At 38.9% G+C, this 21,719-nt stretch overlaps 1 protein-coding gene across 1 annotated transcript; it reads right to left on the bottom strand.

The window, feature by feature from the left end:
• Window positions 1-1,864: 1,864 nt before the first annotated feature.
• mrps26 (mitochondrial ribosomal protein S26) lies at window positions 1,865-20,110 on the bottom strand. The gene is made up of 4 exons (XM_028801536.2): window positions 19,813-20,110; window positions 16,290-16,436; window positions 3,130-3,253; window positions 1,865-2,135 (listed from the first exon to the last, which is right to left on the bottom strand). Exons 1-4 carry the CDS (start codon window positions 20,028-20,030, stop codon window positions 2,004-2,006), a joined length of 621 nt encoding a protein of 206 aa, XP_028657369.1. The 5' UTR covers window positions 20,031-20,110; the 3' UTR covers window positions 1,865-2,003.
• Between the last annotated feature and the right edge of the window lie 1,609 nt (window positions 20,111-21,719).

Genomic DNA, 21,719 nt, shown 5'->3' with positions numbered 1-21,719 from the left:
TGCATTGAGTGACCAGCCACTCTCGGAGGTAGAAAATGTGGGATTCCTGCGTCTCCTCCATGTTCTGGAGCCCAGATATGATGTCCCAAGCCGCCGCTACATGACTGACACGGAGCTGCCTAAACTACACGACTCTGTGAAGAAACATATCCACAGCCTACTGCAAGCCTCCTCTGCGTTTAGTTTCACCACGGATATTTGGACAAGCAGTGTTAGCCCCGTGTCGCTAATTAGCCTAACCTCCCAGTGGATAGACGAGAGTTTCACGCTGCAACGAGCCATATTACATGCGAAACAATTCCGCGGCTCGCACACCAGCCAGGCTATAGCGCATGTGTTTGAGGACCATGTTGTCCAAAGTGGCAGAGTTTACAACAAACTGAAAAAAATACTTGAGTTGCACTGTCACTGTTTAAATTTTTTTTTATAATTATTTATTCTGTAATATGTTGCATACAACATGCTTTTCATTTTAAATAAATGTTCTTAATTCCAAACTAGTCCCTTGTTTTTTTTGTTAAATTATATGACTAAAGCTGTTACCTGTAAATTTAAATCATGTTTTTATTAAGAACTCGGTATCGGCGAGTACTGAAATGCAAGTACTCGTACTCGTTTTCCAAAAAAGTGGTATCGGTGCATCCCTAACAAAGACCATACAAATCAAATAAGTTCCAATACAGATTTCAAAAAGCAAGGTTTAGAAAAGCAGACTAGAAAGTTGGGGGTTAAAATCAGGTCCGAACCTCTCAGGGGACCACTCCTAAAGCACATGGAACATGGCAAAGGAAACGGATATTATGGACAAAACCAAAAAAAAAATACATAAATGATGTACATAATCATCATATATAGAAGATTCAACAATGAACAGAAAAAAAAGACACAAAACTTGAATTTGAGCCCCAGACAGAGGACTAGCTCTCTAGCTAGCTGAGACATGACATTAGACTGATGACTCCATTTCACATACACATTCTTTGCAACTGTATGCTAAAACTGAATGTAAAATGACATTAGCAAACTATAATACTCCAGAATTTTACTAACTTACAGGTAGATGTGAGGCAACAGTCAAGCACAGCGAAGTTTCATTCCGACCTCCAGGAACAACAAAGAACATTTTTAAAGGAAACCACAATATAAACATTTTTCAAATATTAAAAAATTAATTAATAAATGTTTAAACTATTTGAACCTTGTATTAATACTGTACACTGTGCCTTTATAGTATGTTATGTCAAAATGTACATCATTTTATAGTATGTTAATGAATTTGTAAACCTAAACGTCTGCACAGGAATCTGAAATATTTTTTTTACCTCTTAATGCAAATATAAAGAAAATATACATATACCATTTTTTTTTAAATCGTCATGGAGTTGAACAGTTATAACAAATACAGCAGAATCAAAATATGTACAAGTTATTGGAGTTGTCTCTTGCAGTATGGTAACCACGTAAAGCTGCGGACAATTTACGAAAATAAAATTCACACAAAATGGCACTTTAATCTACACAGAAAAAAAGTATAACCACATTTCACATTTCTTTGTTATGCAGGAACTCTTTTGGGGTATAAATCTCACAACTGATCAGCAAGTCACTGTAACAGAATGTAGTTTTATGTAGGAAAAAAAAAGCCTATTTCAGACAAATTCTACAATAACAATATAAAAATAAACTACAACAACATCTTACCTTATATCATCCAAAGTGCAGTGGAACATCCAGGTTACTGTTGGTATATTTATTGTAACTTCTTCGTGACAGAAATAGCTGAAATAGTAGGTTAATTTTTTCCCCCCCCCGATTTCTCCATAATGCCGAAATTCTAAGTAATGAAAATATCTTCCGAGTCTAGTTTGATTAATTTTTTTTATTTTAAAACATACAAGTACACAATTTGATTCACAGTTTTTGTAGTCTATTTCCACATAATTTGACTTCCGATTCCTTTTGTAAATGGTAATAATAGATAAAAGTATAAGAGCTCAGTTCTGTCATTTTTGTTCAGTTCTCTTTACAATCCGCCCCTCTTTATCAATAGCAAAATTGTAATTCTTTGGATTGTCCAGAGCATCCTCAATTCGCTGTTCCAGATTGTCCAGCGTGATGAAGTTCTTGCTTTCCTCCTGTTCATCAAAACCAAAACACACAGTTACAAAGCATCTACTTAAATACAAAAAAGCAAAAAAAAAAAAAAAAAATTCTGAGAGAAAATTAAGGCGGCACGGTGGCACAGCGGTAGTGCTGCTGCCTCGCAGTAAGGAGACCTGGGTTCGCTTCCTGGGTCCTCCCTGCATGGAGTTTGCATGTTCTCCCCATGTCTGTGTGGGTTTCCTCCAGATGCTCCGGTTTCCTTCCACTGTCCAAAGACATGCAGGTTAGGTGCATTGGCGATCCTAAATTGTCCCTAGTGTGTGCACTATGGTGGGCTGGCACCCTGCCCGGGGTTTGTTACCTGCCTTGCGTCCTATGATGGCTGGGAATGGCTCCAGCAGACCCCCCCGTGACCCTGTACTTAAGGATATAGCGGGTTGGATAATGGATGGATGGATGAGAGAAATTATATGTACAGATTAATTTTAAGACTGCAGTTACTAAAATGTCTAATTGTTAAAATGAAGTAATTGAACTACTTCAGAAAAATATTTAACTGAGTTTTAGATTGGAATATACATGCATAAGACATTGCTCTTTCATGACTTACACTATTTTTCTTTGTATAGCTAAGTCATAGTTACTTACTTCTAAATTATAATGAGTTAATGAACGTTCTGTTGCAGCTAAAGTATATATTTGAAATAGTCAGAACTCTGGCAATTTTGAAATTTCAGTAATTCAGTGATTAAAAAAACAAGTTAAATGCAGTACAATAAAGTAAAATTACTAGTTGAAAGCATAAAAAAAAAATTTGAATGCTCACACATCTTGACTATATACTGCATTAAGATGAAAAAACAGTAACTGGAAAATGCCTATTTATAAACATTTCTGCATATTTTCAAGTTGTATACAAAAAAATTGAAGGGTATAAACTTAACTTTGAATTTTATAAATAAACTATATACAAATGTATAAAATTCCTTTAGATGACAATTACAACTAACAGGAAATACAAGGTACCTGTAGCGTCAGTATTTCCAGCTCCTTTTCTTTAATATACTCTTCCATTCTTTTTTCTAATGCAAGGGCTACTTGTAGCGTTTTGAGTTCCTCTTGCTCTTGCTCCTGTTTAACTCGGTGTTCCCTTTTAAAATTTAAAGGTACGCACATTAACAACAATAAACATATTTAACTAGGGTCATTAATGTCAAAAATATATTTTTAACATATTAAAACAAAGCTTGTCAGTTCATAAGCAATGAATGTCAAACATGCAGTTAAAATGAATCAGTGGGGCAAATGTAAAAAAGCCCAATCCAGCTCAGATAATTAAAAAGAAAAAAAAACAAAAAACTAATATCATACAAATATGTACAAGTGAGAAAAACATTTAGCCCACAAAGCTCATTTTGTTACCTAATAGCTAAATTATCTTAGTATCTTATTACTAGACCAGTGCTCCGCAACAGGTGTGCCACGGCACACTGGTGTGCCTTGAGCCGATACAGGTGTGACGCAGTCAAATAAGACAATTTTCTAACTAAATAATATTTCAACGGTCCTCCTTAGAAACACAATAACGAGAATACATGCAATGAAATATTCGCGTAAATAGCCTTTTAAAGGTTTCATAATTTTATGTGTCATTTCTCTGAAATAATAAATCCCAACTCCGTAGTATGCTTTGATAGGCAGAGCGCTCCGTGCCCTCACCTAGAGATTCAATTCAAGCCGACGTATTAGTCGTGCTATGTCGCATTCACTCGTCTTGCGACAGTAGTTATCATTCATTACTATTAGTTGTGTTGTTGAATTGTGTATGGTTAACGTTCTTCGTGTGATTCATATTTAGTTTTATACCCCTTTAAATATGGATAAATTTTTACGTGGAAAAGATTCGTCTTCACGTACAGATGATGAAGAACCCAGCACAAGTGTTAAAAAAAAACAAAGAAGATTGTGAAAAGGAAGTACAACGAAGACTACATTCGATATGGATTCTCGTGGTGTGGTGACGAAACGGCTCCAAAGCCACAATGCATCATTTGCGGTGATCAGCTATCAAATGAGGCAATGGCACCCAGTAAACTAAATCGCCATCTAAATTCAAACTATCCCAGTTACGCCAAAAAAGACAAACAACTCTTGTGTTAATTAAAAATGATAAGCGGTCATGCTTAAAAGATCTTGACCATGAACTTCGGGTTGCGCTGTCAAATACTGAGCCGAATATAAAACTTGTGTTCATTGAAACAAGCGCAGGTATCACATTAATCAGTCATTATCCATCCATCCATCCATTTTCCAACCCGCTGAATCCGAACACAGGGTCACGGGGGTCTGCTGGAGCCAATCCCAGCCAACACAGGGCACAAGGCAGGGAACCAATCCTGGGCAGGGTGCCAACCCACCACAGGAAACACACAAACACACCCACACACCAAGCACACACTAGGGCCAATTTAGAATCGCCAATCCACCTAACCTGCATGTCTTTGGACTGTGGGAGGAAACCGGAGTGCCCGGAGGAAACCCATGCAGACACGGGGAGAACATGCAAACTCCACGCAGGGCGGACCCGGGAAGTGAACCCGGGTCCCCAGATCTCCCAACTGCGAGGCAGCAGTGCTACCCACTGCGCCACCGTGCCGCCCATCAGTCATTATGTTATAATAATTATTAAGATTGCATACAAGTAAATATAGTATAGTTTTTATGTATGTATACTTATAATAAATGTATACTTATAATAAAAAATGAAAATTTATTGTAAAATTTGTGTATTAAATTAATATCTATATATCAGTGGCGTAGCTGGAGATCATGTTGCCCAGGGCGGTGAAAAATTTGACGCCCCAAAGCTGAATGAAATTTTTTTTGCACCTCCTCAAGGAACAAAAAAAAAAAAGGAAACTACTGTAGTTTGGATGCCCCTAAATAGCTGGTGCTCGGAGCGGACTGCTAACCCCCCTCCCCCCCCCCCCCGCCACTGCTATATATTTTAGCTTTTGACGTGCCACGGAATTCTAGGAAGAACTTTGGTGTGTCGTAGGTGAGAAAAGGTTGCGGAGCACTGTACTAGACTTCTCAAAAGGTTCAGATTTCCAATTCAGCTATAATTTACTTGATAGTACAGTATGTTCTAGAGATTCACAAACCTTTGTGTGAAAGAAGTACTTTAGTTTCTATATTAAATGCAAACCTGCTTAACTTCTCTGCGCTTTAGTATGCCGTTCACTACTTAACTGAAATAGGTTTGATGCATCCAATTTATTGATGTCTTTATAATTCTGAAGGCCCAAATTAGAACCCCACACTGGTTTCTCTGCTCAAGATTAAAGAGGTTTAATTCCATTTTCCGATCACATAACTGCAGAACTCTCAGTACTGGGATTCACTTTTCACTGTTCTCTACCCACAGTGGGGGAAATAATTATTTGATACCCTGCTGAATTTGTAAGTTTGCTCACTTACAAAGAAATTAACAGTCTCATTTTAATGGAGAGAGACCGAAGATCAACCAAAAATCCAGAAAAAAAAATTACATAAAACATTATAACATTACATAAAAGTTATAAATTGATTTGCATGTTATTGAGTGAAAAAAGTATTTGATCCCCTATAACCCAGCCAGAATTCTGGCTCCCACAGATTGGCTGTGTGTCCCATACAATCAAATTCATCAATTACAGATACTCCTGATCTCAACATGTTGTGTGTATAAAGCACACCTGTCCACAGAATCAATTTCTTCCATTCCAACCTCTCCAGTGCCATGGGTAAGACCAAAGAGCTGTCAAAGGACGTCGGGGACAAGATCGCAGACCTGCACAAGGCTGGAATGGGCTACAAGACCTTCAACAAGAAGCTTGGTGAGAAGGTGACAACAATTATGTCAAATGTAGGATTTCTTAAACTTTGGACAAAAAAAAAAAAAATCAAAACAATAAAATGGTCTAGTAGGCAATCAAGCACTAAAAAAAACACACAACATGTAACTCATTTGAACAACTTTATTTCCCAGACTCTTACTTCAGTAGTATGGAGCCCAGTTACATTTTAATTTGTTAGAACAGATTTGTCCTGGCATACAGTTCAGTGAAGCATGGACTAGTTTGAAGACAACCGTGGTTGAAGCAGTTCTATTGAGGAGTCCTGAAAGTAGTTTCAAACACAGGACAAATTACAAGAATGGATTTATGGAATTTTCTCCAAGAACATGATATTAGGAGTCAGTGGTGGAAATTTTAATTGAAGAAAAGGTAAGTTTAAGATCTAGTTCATAATGGCACCGAATATTGTAGAATAGACTGAAGCTATTAGCTGGTTATACTTTTTTGGTTTTGGTTCGCAAAACATACCAGGAAAAATAAATAGCTATGGAAATAAGAAAAAAGTTAAAATCTATTTGAATGAGTTACATAATTTTTTCGAACAGATTAATAATTCATTCATTTTTTTTTTTTTTGCCCGACACCTATGGAGCTCCGCACCCAAAGATTTAAGAGTTAAAACATTTATTAAAAATACACTTTTGTATGGCATTACTCTTTAAACTGACCAATGTTAATTCCTATAAAACTGGCAACATTTCTTAATGGTTAGCCAAAACAGGTAGATCAACTGTTATGACTATTCATGAAATGCTTCATAAACCCAAACTATTTTCTGTAGGAACAACATTGTGAAAAACTATATGGTAGGTGGAATATTAATACCGAGAGGTGTTATTTGTGAAGTCTCAAGGATTACTGCTTTATTTCATTCAATTTCTCCACTGTTTACTTGTTAATGTCCATCAATTAATGAATACATTAACTGACATTTTTGGTTCATTCCAAATCCTCACCTATATATCCATTTGCTTGAGCGGAGTGATTAAGAGTCTCATCAAAATGAAGGGCATTCTCAGTTTGTAGAGACACTTCTCTGACAAGCAATTATTTACAATAAGCAACAATACTGAATTTAGTAATATATGCACTTTGTTTCACTACATGACAATTTGATGGGGATTTTGCTGTCAGCTGCAGTGGGTTGGCACCCTGCCTGGGATTGGTTCCTGCCTTGTGCCCTGTGTTGGCTGGGATTGGCTCCAGCAGACCCCCGTGACCCTGTGTTCGGATTCAGCGGGTTGGAAAATGGATGGATGGATTTTGCTGTCAGTGAACATTGTTTTCATTAGTTGTCGAAGACTGGTGCACAATTTGTAAGAACAGTGCGAATCAATTACTTTCACCACCTACATAACTTCTGTAGACAGTACATCAGTGTTGGACATGGATTTCTTTGTTTGGCTTACTACTTCATTGCATTAGAGAATTGTACTAACCTTTGCTGCAACAGCTGAAGAGAAGCTGCACAAGGCTTCAGTTCCATTAGTTTTTCTTGCTGCCTTCTCATCATCAATATATGTTTTTCCTCTCCGGTGACTTACTAACACAGCTTCATCCATATTTTTCACATCAAACATTTTCCCGCATAATTTACATTTTGTCCTGAGACTTCACCTTTATGGTGCCATACATAGCTTGTATTATTTATTTGTTTAGCGGAGATTACTGGACACACATTTACCTAGCATTTTGGCATATGCGTTACAGATTACCGCACAACTGTCACAAAACCTCATAACATTAATGTACAGTGGTGTGAAAAACTATTTGCCCCCTTCCTGATTTCTTATTCTTTTGCATGTTTGTCACACAAAATGTTTCTGATCATCAAACACATTTAACCATTAATCAAATATAACACAAGTAAACACAAAATGCAGTTTGTAAATGGTGGTTTTTATTATTTAGGGAGAAAAAAAAATCCAAACCTACATGGCCCTGTGTGAAAAAGTAATTGCCCCCTGAACCTAATAACTGGTTGGGCCACCCTTAGCAGCAATAACTGCAATCAAGCATTTGTGATAACTTGCAATGAGTCTTTTACAGCGCTCTGGAGGAATTTTGGCCCACTCATCTTTGCAAAATTGTTGTAATTCAGCTTTATTTGAGGGTTTTCTAGCATGAACCGCCTTTTTAAGGTCATGCCATAGCATCTCAATTGGATTCAGGTCAGGAGTTTGACTAGGCCACTCCAAAGTCTTCATTTTGTTTTTCTTCAGCCATTCAGAGGTGGATTTGCTGGTGTGTTTTGGGTCATTGTCCTGTTGCAGCACCCAAGATCGGTTCAGCTTGAGTTGACGAACAGATGGCCGGACATTCTCCTTCAGGATTTTTTGGTAGACAGTAGAATTCATGGTTCCATCTATCACAGCAAGCCTTCCAGGTCCTGAAGCAGCAAAACAACCCCAGACCATCACACTACCACCACCACATTTTACTGTTGGTATGATGTTCTTTTTCTGAAATGCTGTGTTCCTTTTACGCCAGATGTAACGGGACATTTGCCTTCCAAAAAGTTCAACTTTTGACTCATCAGTCCACAAGGTATTTTCCCAAAAGTCTTGGCAATCATTGAGATGTTTCTTAGCAAAATTGAGACGAGCCCTAATGTTCTTTTTGCTTAACAGTGGTTTGCGTCTTGGACATCTGCCATGCAGGCCGTTTTTGCCCAGTCTCTTTCTTATGGTGGAGTCGTGAACACTGACCTTAATTGAGGCAAGTGAGGCCTGCAGTTCTTTAGACGTTGTCCTGGGGTCTTTTGTGACCTCTCGGATGAGTCGTCTCTGCGCTCTTGGGGTAATTTTGGTCGGCCGGCCACTCCTGGGAAGGTTCACCACTGTTCCATGTTTTTGCCATTTGTGGATAATGGCTCTCACTGTGGTTCGCTGGAGTCCCAAAGCTTTAGAAATGACTTTATAACCTTTACCAGACTGATAGATCTCAATTACTTCTGTTCTCATTTGTTCCTGAATTTCTTTGGATCTTGGCATGATGTCTAGCTTTTGAGGTGCTTTTGGTCTACTTCTCTGTGTCAGGCAGCTCCTATTTAAGTGATTTCTTGATTGAAACAGGTGTGGCAATAATCAGGCCTGGGGGTGGCTACGGAAATTGAACTCAGGTGTGATACACCACAGTTAGGTTATTTTTTAACAAGGGGGCAATTACTTTTTCACACAGGGCCATGTAGGTTTGGATTTTTTTTCTCCCTAAATAATAAAAACCATCATTTAAAAACTGCATTTTGTGTTTACTTGTGTTATATTTGACTAATGGTTAAATGTGTTTGATGATCAGAAACATTTTGTGTGACAAACATGCAAAAGAATAAGAAATCAGGAAGGGGGCAAATAGTTTTTCACACCACTGTAAGTGGACCTCTTTCAAGCTTTTGGTAATTTACAAAATTACTTGACATAGACCTTATTTTATGTGTATTAAAAAATCCATGGCTTTTCCAAAACTTAATGGCAATTTGATAATTTTTCAAAACTTTTCCAGGATTTCCATGACCGTGGACCTCGTTAAAGGAAGGTGCAAGATGAAGAGAGAGGTGGAGAAGGCTAAGGAAAAGGCGTATGATGAGTTGTATAAGAGGTTGAACACTAAGGAGGGAGAAAAGGACCTGTACCGATTGGCTAGACAGAAGGACCAAGCTGGGAAAGATGTGCAGCAGGTTAGGGTGATAAAGGATAAAGATGGAAACGTACTCACAAGCGAGGAGAGTGTGTTGAGCAGATGGAAAGAGTACTTTGAGAGGCTGATGAATGAAGAGAGAGAGAGAGAGAGAGAAGAGGTTGGGTGATGTGGAGATAGTGAATCAGGAAGTGTAATGGATTAGCAAGGAGGAAGTAAGGACAGCTATGAAGAGGATGAAAAACGGAAAGGCCATTGGTTCAGATGACATAACTATGTAAGCAAGGAGGTGTTTAGGAGAGATGGCAGTGGAGTTTTTAACCAGATTGTTTAATGGAATTTTGGAAAGTGAGAGGATGCCTGAGGAATGGAGAAGAAGTGTACTGGTGCCGATATTTAAGAATAAGGGGGATGTGCAGGACTGCAGTAACTACAGGGGAATAAAATTGATGAGCCACAGCATGAAGTTATGGGAAAGAGTAGTGGAAGCTAGGTTAAGAAGTGAGGTGATGATTAGTGAGCAGCAGTATGGTTTCATGCCAAGAAAGAGCACCACAGATGCAATGTTTGCTCTGAGGATGTTGACGGAGAAGTTTAGAGAAGGCCAGAAGGAGTTGCATTGTGTCTCTGTGGACCTGGAGAAAGCATATGACAGGGTGCCTCGAGAGGAGTTATGGTATTGTATGAGGAAGTTGGGAGAGGCAGAGAAGTACGTAAGAGTTGTACAGGATATGTACGAGGGAAGTGTGACTGTGGTGAGGTCTGTGGTAGGAGTGACGGATGCATTCAAGTTGGAGGTGGGATTACATCAGGGATCAGCTCTGAGCCCTTTCTTATTTGCAATGGTGATGGACAGGTTGACGGACGAGATTAGACAGGAGTCCCCGTGGACTATTTTTGCTCATGACATTGTGATCTGTAGCAATAGTAGGGAGCAGGTTGAGAAGACCCTGGAGAGGTGGAGATATGCTCTAGAGAGGAGAGGAATGAAGGTCAGTAGGAACAAGACAGAATACATGTGTGTAAATGAGAGGGAGCTCAGTGGGATGGTGAGGATGCAGGGAGTAGAGTTGGCGAAGGTGGATGAGTTTAAATAATTGGGATCAACAGTACAGAGTAATGGGGATTGTGGAAGAGAGGTGAAAAAGAGTGCAGGCAGGGTGGAATGGGTGGAGAAGAGTGTCGGGAGTAATTTGTGACAGACGGATATCAGCAAGAGTGAAAGGGAAGGTCTACAGGACGGTAGTGAGACCAGCTATGTTATATGGGTTGGTGACGGTGGCACTGACCAGAAAGCAGGAGATAGAGCTGGAGGTAGCAGAGTTAAAGATGCTAAGATTTGCACTGGGTGTGACAAGGATGGATAGGATTAGAAATGAGTACATTAGAGGGTCAGCTCAAGTTGGACGGTTGGGAGACAAAGTCAGAGAGGCGAGATTGTGTTGGTTTGGACATGTGCAGAGGATAGATGCTGGGTATACTGGGAGAAGGATGCTAAGGATAGAGCTGCCAGGGAAGAGGAAAAGAGGAAGGCCTAAGCAAAAGGTTTATGGATGTTGTGAGAGGACATGCAGGTGATGGGTGTAACAGAACAAGATGCAGAGGACAGAAAGACATAGAAGATGATCCGCTGTGGCAACCCCTAACGGGAGCAGCCGAAAGAAGAAGATAAGATTTTTTCTAAATAAAAGACAGTCAAAACATGAGCGTTATAGCAACTCAGTCAAAAGAAGCTGTGTTTCAAATGAGTCAGTGTGCTTAAGTGTTCCACAACTGTGTCAAAGCAGTAGGTGTGTTGCTGGGAGTCTGGATGCATGAATGGTTTTAAGACTGGTGAGATAACTCCTACTTAGATCAATCAATGACCAAGACTGGCTGTCCAGTCTCCAGAAGCACTGCCATACATTTTTCTTCAGATGCGGAAGACTGAAGCCTCTACTGAGAAGAAAATGTATACCCGTCAAAATGGGTTTCCTAAGTGCAGCAATGCAATCCCCATCACTGTCTCAAAAGGGATATTATAATTGAAAGGAAAACCACTTGGTTTCATCTCTTATAATGGTAAGTTTGGCATTTAGAGTAGGCGAAAGCTGATGTTATGTGGCTTACCAAGAAAAATATAAATCGAGCTTTAAAATGAAACTTCAGAATGAACAGGTAAAGCAAGCACGTTTTGTTAACATTTATTCACATAATTAACATAAACAGTAGTGGTAGTGTGCTTTTGTCGTACTGCTCTTCTTATATGTCTTGCTTTTGCTAACATCAAAAGCACCAGCAGTTAATGGCTGATGAGATGACTATTTACTGCTTGTGCTAACAGCATTGCCAAAACTCCTGTAGTTCACAAGACAGTGTATGCACGTTTCTCTTTTATTAATCTTTTATAACTTCTTGCTTAGATGCCAAATATGTTTGGTCAAACCTTTGGTTTGCTAATTTTCTTTAAAGTCAAAGTATTGCCAATAGGGGAGGATGATCTCTTCTTAACCAACAATTACGCCTATCTGTGCCTTTCTATAATAAGCAAGGTATTTTCATACCTTGTTATAGTGCATGGCTATTAACAATAAGGACAATCAGTGACCAAAATTAAAATTATAGGAAGTGAAGAACAAAAATGTTGGCTTACTCAGTTAAGAAGATGATGACCCCAAATGGCAAGAACATCACCAATTGACAATGTTTAAGGTGGTGACTGATCAACATGATAACTCAAGAATGAATATATTTAAATCAATCAGCCACACCATTAAAACCACTAACAGGTGAAGTGAATAACACAGATTTTCTAATTTCAATGAAACCTGTAAAGGGGTGGGGTATACAGTATCAGGCAGCAAGTGAACAGTCAATTCTTGTAGTTAACAAGGTCCAAATTGTGATGGCTACATGACTGGATCAGAGCATCCCCAAAACAGTAGGTCTTATGGAGCGTTCCTAGTATGCAGTGATTAGTAGCTACCGAAAGTGGTCCAGTGAAGGACAAACAGTGAACTGGCAACAAAGTCATGGGTGCCCAAGGCTCATTGATGCACCTGGGGACTGCAGGCGAGCCTGTCTGGTCCAATCTCACAGAAAAGCTACTGTAGTACAAATACAATGCGGACCAGAACACACAGTAATTGTAGCCTGCTTGCTTTTTTGGTGGCGCTAGAAGGATATACAGAACATTAGGCAGGTGATTTTAATGCAGTGACTGATCTGTGCATTTATTTTAGCAATTTCATGAGCTGCGACCTTGAGGTCTCCTGTATTCCTGACGGGAGTCAAGAGTGACAACAGTGAAATACGACCAGGTTTTTATCCCTCTGCTGTTTGGGTTGTAACTTTACTTACTGAATCATTTGCACTTCACAAGACAATTGTTTTATGGCATGATTTTAAGGAATTATTTCTCAAACTGTTTATTCATTTTTTGGGAAATGCATGGTTTTTTGCAGTTCTTAATTCTCTGGCTTTTAATGAGCTGCCATAATTCTGATTTTAAAGTCTCTCGTGTCTGTCTCACTTGTCCTGGTACATCCTTAGTTCATGAGTATTCATGTGCCGTATATAGGAAGATGACTTTGGCTGCAGATACAGGACATCACACTGAGTGATAAGGTTATCTTTTGGCTTGCTTTGTATTTCATTATTGATTGGCTTCTAGTTAAAAGAAGAAAAAAAAAAACACACAATTAAGAGTTTTTAATATTAAAATCATGTCAACTAAAATTAATGCAAAAGAGGGATGTTCCATTAGCGTCAGGAACTGGTTTCTAATTAAAGAAAGTGGCTGGAATGAAAACCTCCAGCAACTGTGGATCTCCAGGAACTCCGCATACATGTATTAATAATGTAATCTTGTACAGCTTACTAAAAGAATTACGATAAAGTAGAATGGTCCTGGCAGCAGGCCCAGGTGACTATGCCCAAAAATTGGTGAAGGAGGCATGAATAGTTTTTTCGTGATCTTTATTAATGAAGTTCCCACTTGTTCTTGTTGTTTAACTCTGCTGCCACTTTGTCAACCTTTATCATTTACAACAAAATTAAACCTAAACTTATTAATGGCCATAAAGAAGTCGGATCATGTTCATTGTGGAGGTAGTGTTATGTACATTACTATATTTGGTTTGTAACATGGACGTCCGGCAGCAGTCCAATTGTTTAAATAAATAAGCTTGTATATGTTGGATTGATGCATCTGAAAGATTTAAACCTCACTTTGCACTGACATGCAGACTGTCATCTTGCGATCCACTTGACTAATGTTTCATTCCAACTTTCTTCAGCTAACATCATGTTTTAACTTACATTAGGCAGTCAGTCAGCCATCTAAATTTTACCCCTTCAAAAACCATCAAAAGAGAGACAAATCATCACTCATTGTGTGCATTTATGTAATGCTTGGTTAATAACTTCACACCTAAAGGCCTGTATTTTTTTTTATGCCTTTGCTGCTCTTCACGAAATCACCAGAAGCACTGGCTTTAATTTGAGAGAAAAGTCATCAAGTTTTGAAATAGAATCTACCTAACAGATAACCAAAATTTGAAGTACAGTAATCCCTCCTCCATTGCGGGGGTTGTGTTCCAGAGCCACCCGCGAAATAAGAAAATCCGCGAAGTAGAAACCATATGTTTATATGGTTATTTTTATATTGTCATGCTTGGGTCACAGATTTGCGCAGAAACACAGGAGGTTGTAGAGAGACAGGAACGTTATTCAAACACTGCAAACAAACATTTGTCTCATTTTCAAAAGTTTAAACTGTGCTCCATGACAAGACAGAGATGACAGTTCCGTCTCACAATTAAAAGAATGCAAACATATCTTCCTCTTCAAAGGAGTGCCCGTCAGGAGCATATAAAGTCACAAGAGATAGAGAAAAGCAAACAAATCAATAGGGCTGTTTGGCTTAAGTATGCGAAGCACCGCGGCACAAAGCTGTTGAAGGCGGCAGCTCACACCCCCTCCGTCAGGAGCAGACAAAGAGAGAAAGAGAGAGAGAGAGAGAGAGAGAGAGAGAGAGAGAGAGAGAGATAGAGAGAGACAGAGTTTGTTTTTCAAGCAAAAATCAATACGTGCCCTTCGATCTTTTAAGTATGCGAAGCACCGTGCAGCATGTCGTTTCAGGAAGCAGCTGCACAAAAGATAGCAACATGAAGATAATCTTTCAGCATTTTTAGACGAGCGTCCGTATCGTCTAGGTGTGCGAACAGCCCCCCTGCTCAATCCCCCTACATCAGGATCAGAGAAAGTCAGCGCAAGAGAGACAGAGAAAAGTAAGTTGGGTAGCTTCTCAGCCATCTGCCAATAGCGTCCCTTGTATGAAATCAACTGGGCAAACCAACTGAGGAAGCATGTACCAGAAATTAAAAGACCTATTGTCCGCAGAAATCCGCGAACCAGCAAAAAATCCGCGATATATATTTAAATATGCTTACATATAAAATCCGCGATGGAGTGAAGCCGCGAAAGGCGAAGCGCGATATAGCGAGGGATTACTGTATTCAATAATAATGTGTTTTAAATTTCCTGCCAATATAACTTCCATTTCTCAATGGTTGGTAAAAAGTTAAAGGGCTTCTGTCTTGGTGTTGCCATATTTTAGAATGATAGTGAGAGTCAAAAATATAGAATTATTCCTAATATTACTGATAACTTTGAACAAATGTGCCCATTTTTACTGTTTGCTCTTGATTATTTCCATCACCAAAATGGAGGGATATCACCTGTTCACCAAATATAAAATAAAATTTTGAGTTTCGAAAAGACCCATTTTCCTTAATGGATGTGAAATGTCAGAGATGCAACAAAAATATCCGGAGGATTGAGAGCTTTGATAGCTGGTGCCAGACAGTCACTCTCTGAGTTGGTTTCTGTGGCAGAGTGTAAATTTTGTGACCAGCGATGTACCCACACTGAGCGGGATGCTCTTGCTGGAGTGTAGCTGCCGATTGAACTGCTACATACTTTAGTGCTTCGCCCAGCAGCAGTATCAAACAAGCATAAAATTACTGATGTAGGAGAAACAAATGAACACAGAATGAAAGGACCGAACCCATCAATAAAGCCTTGAGACCTGTGTGACTTGCTATCAATGAAGGGAATATGAAATCTCTCAGCTGGCTTAACAGACATTTTCTGGGTTTACCAAGATAGTCAAACTGCCATCCCATTTTCTAAAGCGTATGGAAGTATACGCTATTAAGGCCAGATGCCTTTTCTTTTGTTCAACTTTTGTGACACACGAGAGGGATTGTAACATTATTCTAACCACAGGTAACAGTGGTTATTAAGGAAAACAAAATGTGCACCAAAATCATATGTAAGAATTCTGCAGCAACATGTCAAGTTATGTTTCAGCAATACGTCATAGGAAAGCCCGGGATTTCAAACGTACATTAATGTGTTCAACTGAATAACCAATGAAGAAATTCAAATATAAATTCACATGGAAATATAATAACACTGTAGAAAATATAAGACCCAAAACTAATCATCAGTATCACCTGGATTTTTATATTACAGTTTTACGTTAAGCTTTTTAAAAGCTATGCAGCATTTTTGCTATATTGCTCATAGGATTATAGTAGAAGAAACAAACAGGTTTTTACTGTTTAAGTCATACTAGCAATGCTTGGACATGCAGCTGCAACATACCGTAATTTCCGGAGTCTCTCATTCTCAGCGTCATTCCAAGCCATCAGCATCCGATGTTGTTCCGTTTCGTGTCTAGCCTTTTCTTCAGCCAAAGAGCCAACCTCTTCTTCATATCTCTGGCACAACATTTCCTCTTTGAATTCTGCCCTGTAAACAAAAAAAAAAAACGGTTTTAATTGTTTTATGTTGTCACTGACACCATACTTCGTACTCTTTAAATAGGATTCATTTAATTGTGTATATTTTTTTAAAAAGGGCTGTCATATTTAACATATAAATGCAGGATATTAATTTCCAAGGGATAGTTTTTCTTAAATCATGTTTAACGCATGTGCTCTTTGACATCCCTTGCTATCAATGCCAAGGGTTTTCAAACTGGGGACCGTGACAAGGCAAGGTTGATGTTATTTAAAAAAGAAAAATCAATTCCAATTTCAAAGATTGTGTTTAAATTGCCTAGTTTTTAAATAAATATACAGGTATTAAGTGCTTGAAGTGGGCTGGTACACACCAGTAATCCACACTTCTCTTTGTGGGTGTAGGTATACTAGCAGATATGCCTAATTATGTACCAGGGCATCCCAGCACTTCTCACAACTGATTTTACACTTTCGATGAGCTGTCACGCTGGAACACATGCAGATCCTAATGTGGTCCCCAATCTCATTTTTGTTTGTGCACAACACAAGTTCAGTACTTAATTTAACACTTTAAGAAAATTAGGTTACTTCAAAATATTTCAATTTGTGGTGGTGTTACACCAAAGGAAAAAAAACATTGAAAATGCCTGGCCTAGAGATATCATGTGACATTTAATCACATATGTCTCAACAGTCTGCAATAGTTAAGCATTTGTGATTGATCGATAAAAGTTCAATCTATTTTTCCCCCCGGGGAAATTTGGCTTTATACAGAAGCTCTTTAAATAAAATAAATATTCATACAAACAATGGTCTGGAAACAGACCAGAATGACTAAAAACCAAGATAATTAAAAGAAACAAAAAACTTTTCACTCGGCAGTCAGTCACAATGAGGCATTATGCAGGTGTATTGCTGTTGTACTTTGTTGGCTTAAACTACTTAGTGTGTCAAAGAAAGTGTACAGCATTGTTCACAAAGGCACTCAGTTTTGTTTTACTTCTCTCCTTCACTGCTACCTCCAGGTGTCCAGACTGCATCCTATAACTGAGCTTAGTTGATTTGGTGGGCCTCTCTTGAAGTAAATTCCACTTTAAAACTTGATAGCCATGTGAACGCAGTGGTAAAATCTTGCTTTTTCCAGTTGAGGCGGCTGTCAAAAAAAATCAAGCCTGTTTTGTCTAAGCGCAACCTTGAAACAGTGATACATGCTTTTAGAACATCTCACCTAGATTACTGCAATGCGCTTCTTTTTTGGAATTAGCCAGGCCTCCATTGCTCGCCTACAGCTGGTGCAAAATGCTGCTGCTCGATTTTTAACTGGCACAAGAAAGCATGAGCATGTTACCCCGATTTTGGCTTCCCTTCACTGGCTTCCAATTTGTTTTCGAATCCATTTTAAGATCCTTGTATTTGTTTCTAAATCTTTTAAATGGTTGTGCCCCTCTTTATTTGTCGGAACTGCTGCACCCTTACGTACCGTCTTGCTCTCTCAGGTCAGCAGACCAGATGCTTTTACGTGTTCCCAAGGCACGATGCAAACTCCGAGGTGATTGAACTTTTTCAGTTGCAGCCCCAAAACTCGAACGATTTGCTGTTGCACATTAGGCAGGCTCCTTCGCTAGCTGCCTTTAAATCCTATTTAAAAACACATTTTTACTCTTTGGCTTTTAACCCAGTATGATATGTTGGCTATCTGTATACTTTTTATTAAGAATCTCTTCAGTTCTTATGTGTTTGTGTTTCTATTTCATTTACCCTTTGGTTTTGTGTGTCTGATATGTTGGGTTCTCCTTTTTTTTTTTTTTTTTTTTAAATTGTACAGTACTTTGGTCAGCCTTGATGTTGTTTTTAAAGTGTTTTATAAATAAAGTTACCAGCCCAGCATACCACAGAGTAGAAAATTGCATTGACCATCACAGAGTTGTAGAAGATGTGAGGGATGTCACTTCCCACATTAAAGGAATGCAGCCCCCCCCCCCCCCAAGGAAAATGTGCCTGATCTGCCCCTTCTTATATAGTTCCTCTGCGTTCTAAGACCAGTCTAATCTTTCATAAATGTGGACCACCAAGTATTGTAGTAGTGAACCAACTCTACATCCATTCCCCGAATGGTGACTGGACATACAGGCTTTTTGGTGTGATGAAAGACAATAACCATTTCCATTGTTTTGCTGATGTTTAGTTACTGACCATTCTCTTTGCACCAAGAAACAAACTTCTCCACAGGACTCCTATACACCGTCTCATCCCCCTTATTGATGAACCCCAGGTCTACCATTAAAATCATGCTATGTGACTACTGTTAGCAGTAATTGAGATCCAAGTTCATGCTCCACTTCAGTGTGTTGGGTTTATATTAGTGGGGATCCTGATCAAATGGTAAAACATTTTGAGGTCACTGACTTCAAGTTGATCTATGCTATTCTATTATTGACAGCTGAGAACGATGAAATGTTTGCTGGCTTCCTTTTATTTAACACTCTCCAACATGTTTCAAAGGAGAGGACTGTCAATACTTGTGAATCTGGTGCAAGCAAATTTAAATATCACAGAAGTACAATGTCCTTCGCTTATTACTTATGAGCAACACCTGCATGAGACTGCTGTTAAAAACCTCTAAATGTTAGGCAGCAAAATCTGCAGAGTAAATCAATGAATGTACTGTACAACTTAACTGATCTCCATGAATGAATCAAAATCTGAAGCATTAATTATTGTGGAAAATTATAAAACGGATTGCATCTGACTACATAACTGAGAGGTCTTAAAGATATTGGGCTGACAGATGTCATTCAGAGAGGCCTGGCAATTCTTACATATTACAGAAACATGGGACAATTGTGTCACATATCAAGGATTTATATGAATGGCACACGTTTTCAACGTTCGAACAGCTAAGAAGTTATACAGCTGTCACATTCACTGGGAACTACTGAACACTGCTTAACTACCTTTGTTAAACATGCAATTAATCAAGATTTATCGAGGGTCTTTTTTTTGATTAATTGCGAATACGCTTTATTTAACAGCTCGAATATTGATAGTCTTTTTATAGTAAAAAACGTCTGGCTGATTCTCTGTCACGCAAAAAAAAAAAAACCACACACACAAAATATGATTCTTGGGTGTTTTAAAGGATAAGTGTGTCGAAATGCTTAACGGGCCCTAATACAACATTCTTGCAACACTGCGTGCAAAAAACAATGAATTAAACTGTTTTCCGAAGGCATGAATGACAGAGAATATACACCACTTTAAAATGAGTTGATCTGGAGTTACAGTACTTCTTCCTTTAATATTAAAAAGAGTCGTTTTGGCCAATCATAAAGTGCATAGTGGAGGCTAATTGTCAAGATTTATTTGGGAAAAAAAGCACTAACCGCAGGGCCCTGATGATGAGCTCATATTGAGTAAACCTCTCCTTCAGCACCACCATCTCCGCAAGATCCACAGGCGGAGGGACCTTGACTCTGTCGGCTTTCGACTTAGCCTTCGGATCGTTGCGCGACTTCCGTCCCCTTACAGTAACCGCCTGGAAGCAAGTTGGAGAAAGAAGGCGAAACAGCGGCGCAGTCCGCACAGACACAACTCCAAACATCGTGGTGCAAGTCTTCTGTGGGACACGGCAAGAATCATTTATACGGAGGCACCCATGTTGTTAACCTTTCAACCAGAGACTTCCGGAATATCCGCGCAAAGTAATATGGGAAATCGAGTTTTTTGGGCGCTCCTTCTTCTACTTAGAGACATTGGAAGTTTCTCTTGTTCAGCAATTCAATAATAATTTATCGGCAATGCTATCCGCTATACAGTAATGGCAAAAATACCATTAACACTCAAATAATTGTAAGTAAAAACATTAATAATCAGATATGAATAATGATGAAACATTTTCTTGGCTTTGCACACTGGGCAGTGACAACATAAATAAGTAGTCTGGGTTAAAAACAAATGCAGAGACGGAAATAAAACCTGCTAGCTACCAATAAAAACAACAGTGTAGAAAAGAATCTGAAAAAGAGAGGGTCAAGAAATTAAGAAAATGATAACATTATTGAAAGAATGACAATGCAAACTAGAATTGTGTCCTAATTTTATTTGTGTGCCTTGTCCAGGACACTAACAACTAAGAGCGAGAGAACTGAGAGAAAAAATAAAGATGGTACAATAAATAAAATATTATTTCTACTGGTTGCAGAAAACCTACTGGTCTGTCACATATGATTCCTACATGAGTAAAAACTTTAGTCTAAGAAGTGGAAATGTTTTTGGGAAAAGTAAGAAAATCACAGAGCAAAAGTGACCTGTTTAGGAATTCTTCGGTCTTGCCTTTTAATCGTTTTGTGTGTTTTTGCCACAGTTGAATGGAGCTGACAAGTTATGTTTTGCTCAATGACCTGTCTCATCAGTTTTCTTGGAGCACTTGTTATTATTTTTTTCATTTTTGTCTGGTTTGGTGGACCTCATATTTAAGAAAGGTGATGAGGGTGTGTTCCTTCCAAATGCAAAGGAATCACACATATGCAAGGGTTTTGGAGGGAAGAATCCATCCGATGGCTGATCCAAAAATACAGGAGGAACAATATGGATTCTGTCCTGATCAAGAAACAGTAGACCAGTTCTTCTCCCTGGTGCATTTGCTGGATGGTGCAAGGGAGTATGATAACCCAGTGTATGTGTGTTTTGTAGATATGGAACAAGCATATGATCTTGTCCCTTGCCATGTGTTGCAGTAGGTATACTGCAGAAATATGGAATAACAGGACTGCTTTTGCATGCTATCTGTTCCCTATATGAGTGCTGCGAGAGCTGCATCTGAATACTTGCAAATATGTTCACAGTGAGTGTCGGACTCTATCAAGGCTGAGTCTTTCACCACTCCTGTTTGTGGTTTTCATGAACAGCATATCAAGAAACAGCTGAGGTTGTGAGTTTGTCCTGTTGGGGACGCTAGATTGTATCATTGCTTTATTCAGATGATGTTGTCCTCTTTGCCTTATCTGATGGTGACCTTCGGCTCACACTTGAGTGACTCACTGCCAAGTGTGAAATGGCTGAGGATTAACACTTCCAAGTCTGAAGCTGTGGTTCTTTCTCAGAAAAATATGTATGGCTCTCTCCAAGTGAGAGGGGAACAGCTGCCCTTAGTGAAGGAGTTCAAGTATCTCGGGATTTTGTTCATAAGTGATGAAAAAAGGTAGATTAAGATTGACAAACAGATTGGAGTGATGGCAGCTGTTCTCTCTGTGTTGTACTGGTCTGTGATGGTGAAGCGAGAGATAAATCC

The sequence above is a fragment of the Erpetoichthys calabaricus genome, chromosome 5, assembly GCF_900747795.2.
Source record: "Erpetoichthys calabaricus chromosome 5, fErpCal1.3, whole genome shotgun sequence".
In the NCBI taxonomy this organism is placed as follows: Eukaryota; Metazoa; Chordata; class Cladistia; order Polypteriformes; family Polypteridae; genus Erpetoichthys; species Erpetoichthys calabaricus.
This window is presented reverse-complemented; position numbering and strand designations above follow the sequence as displayed.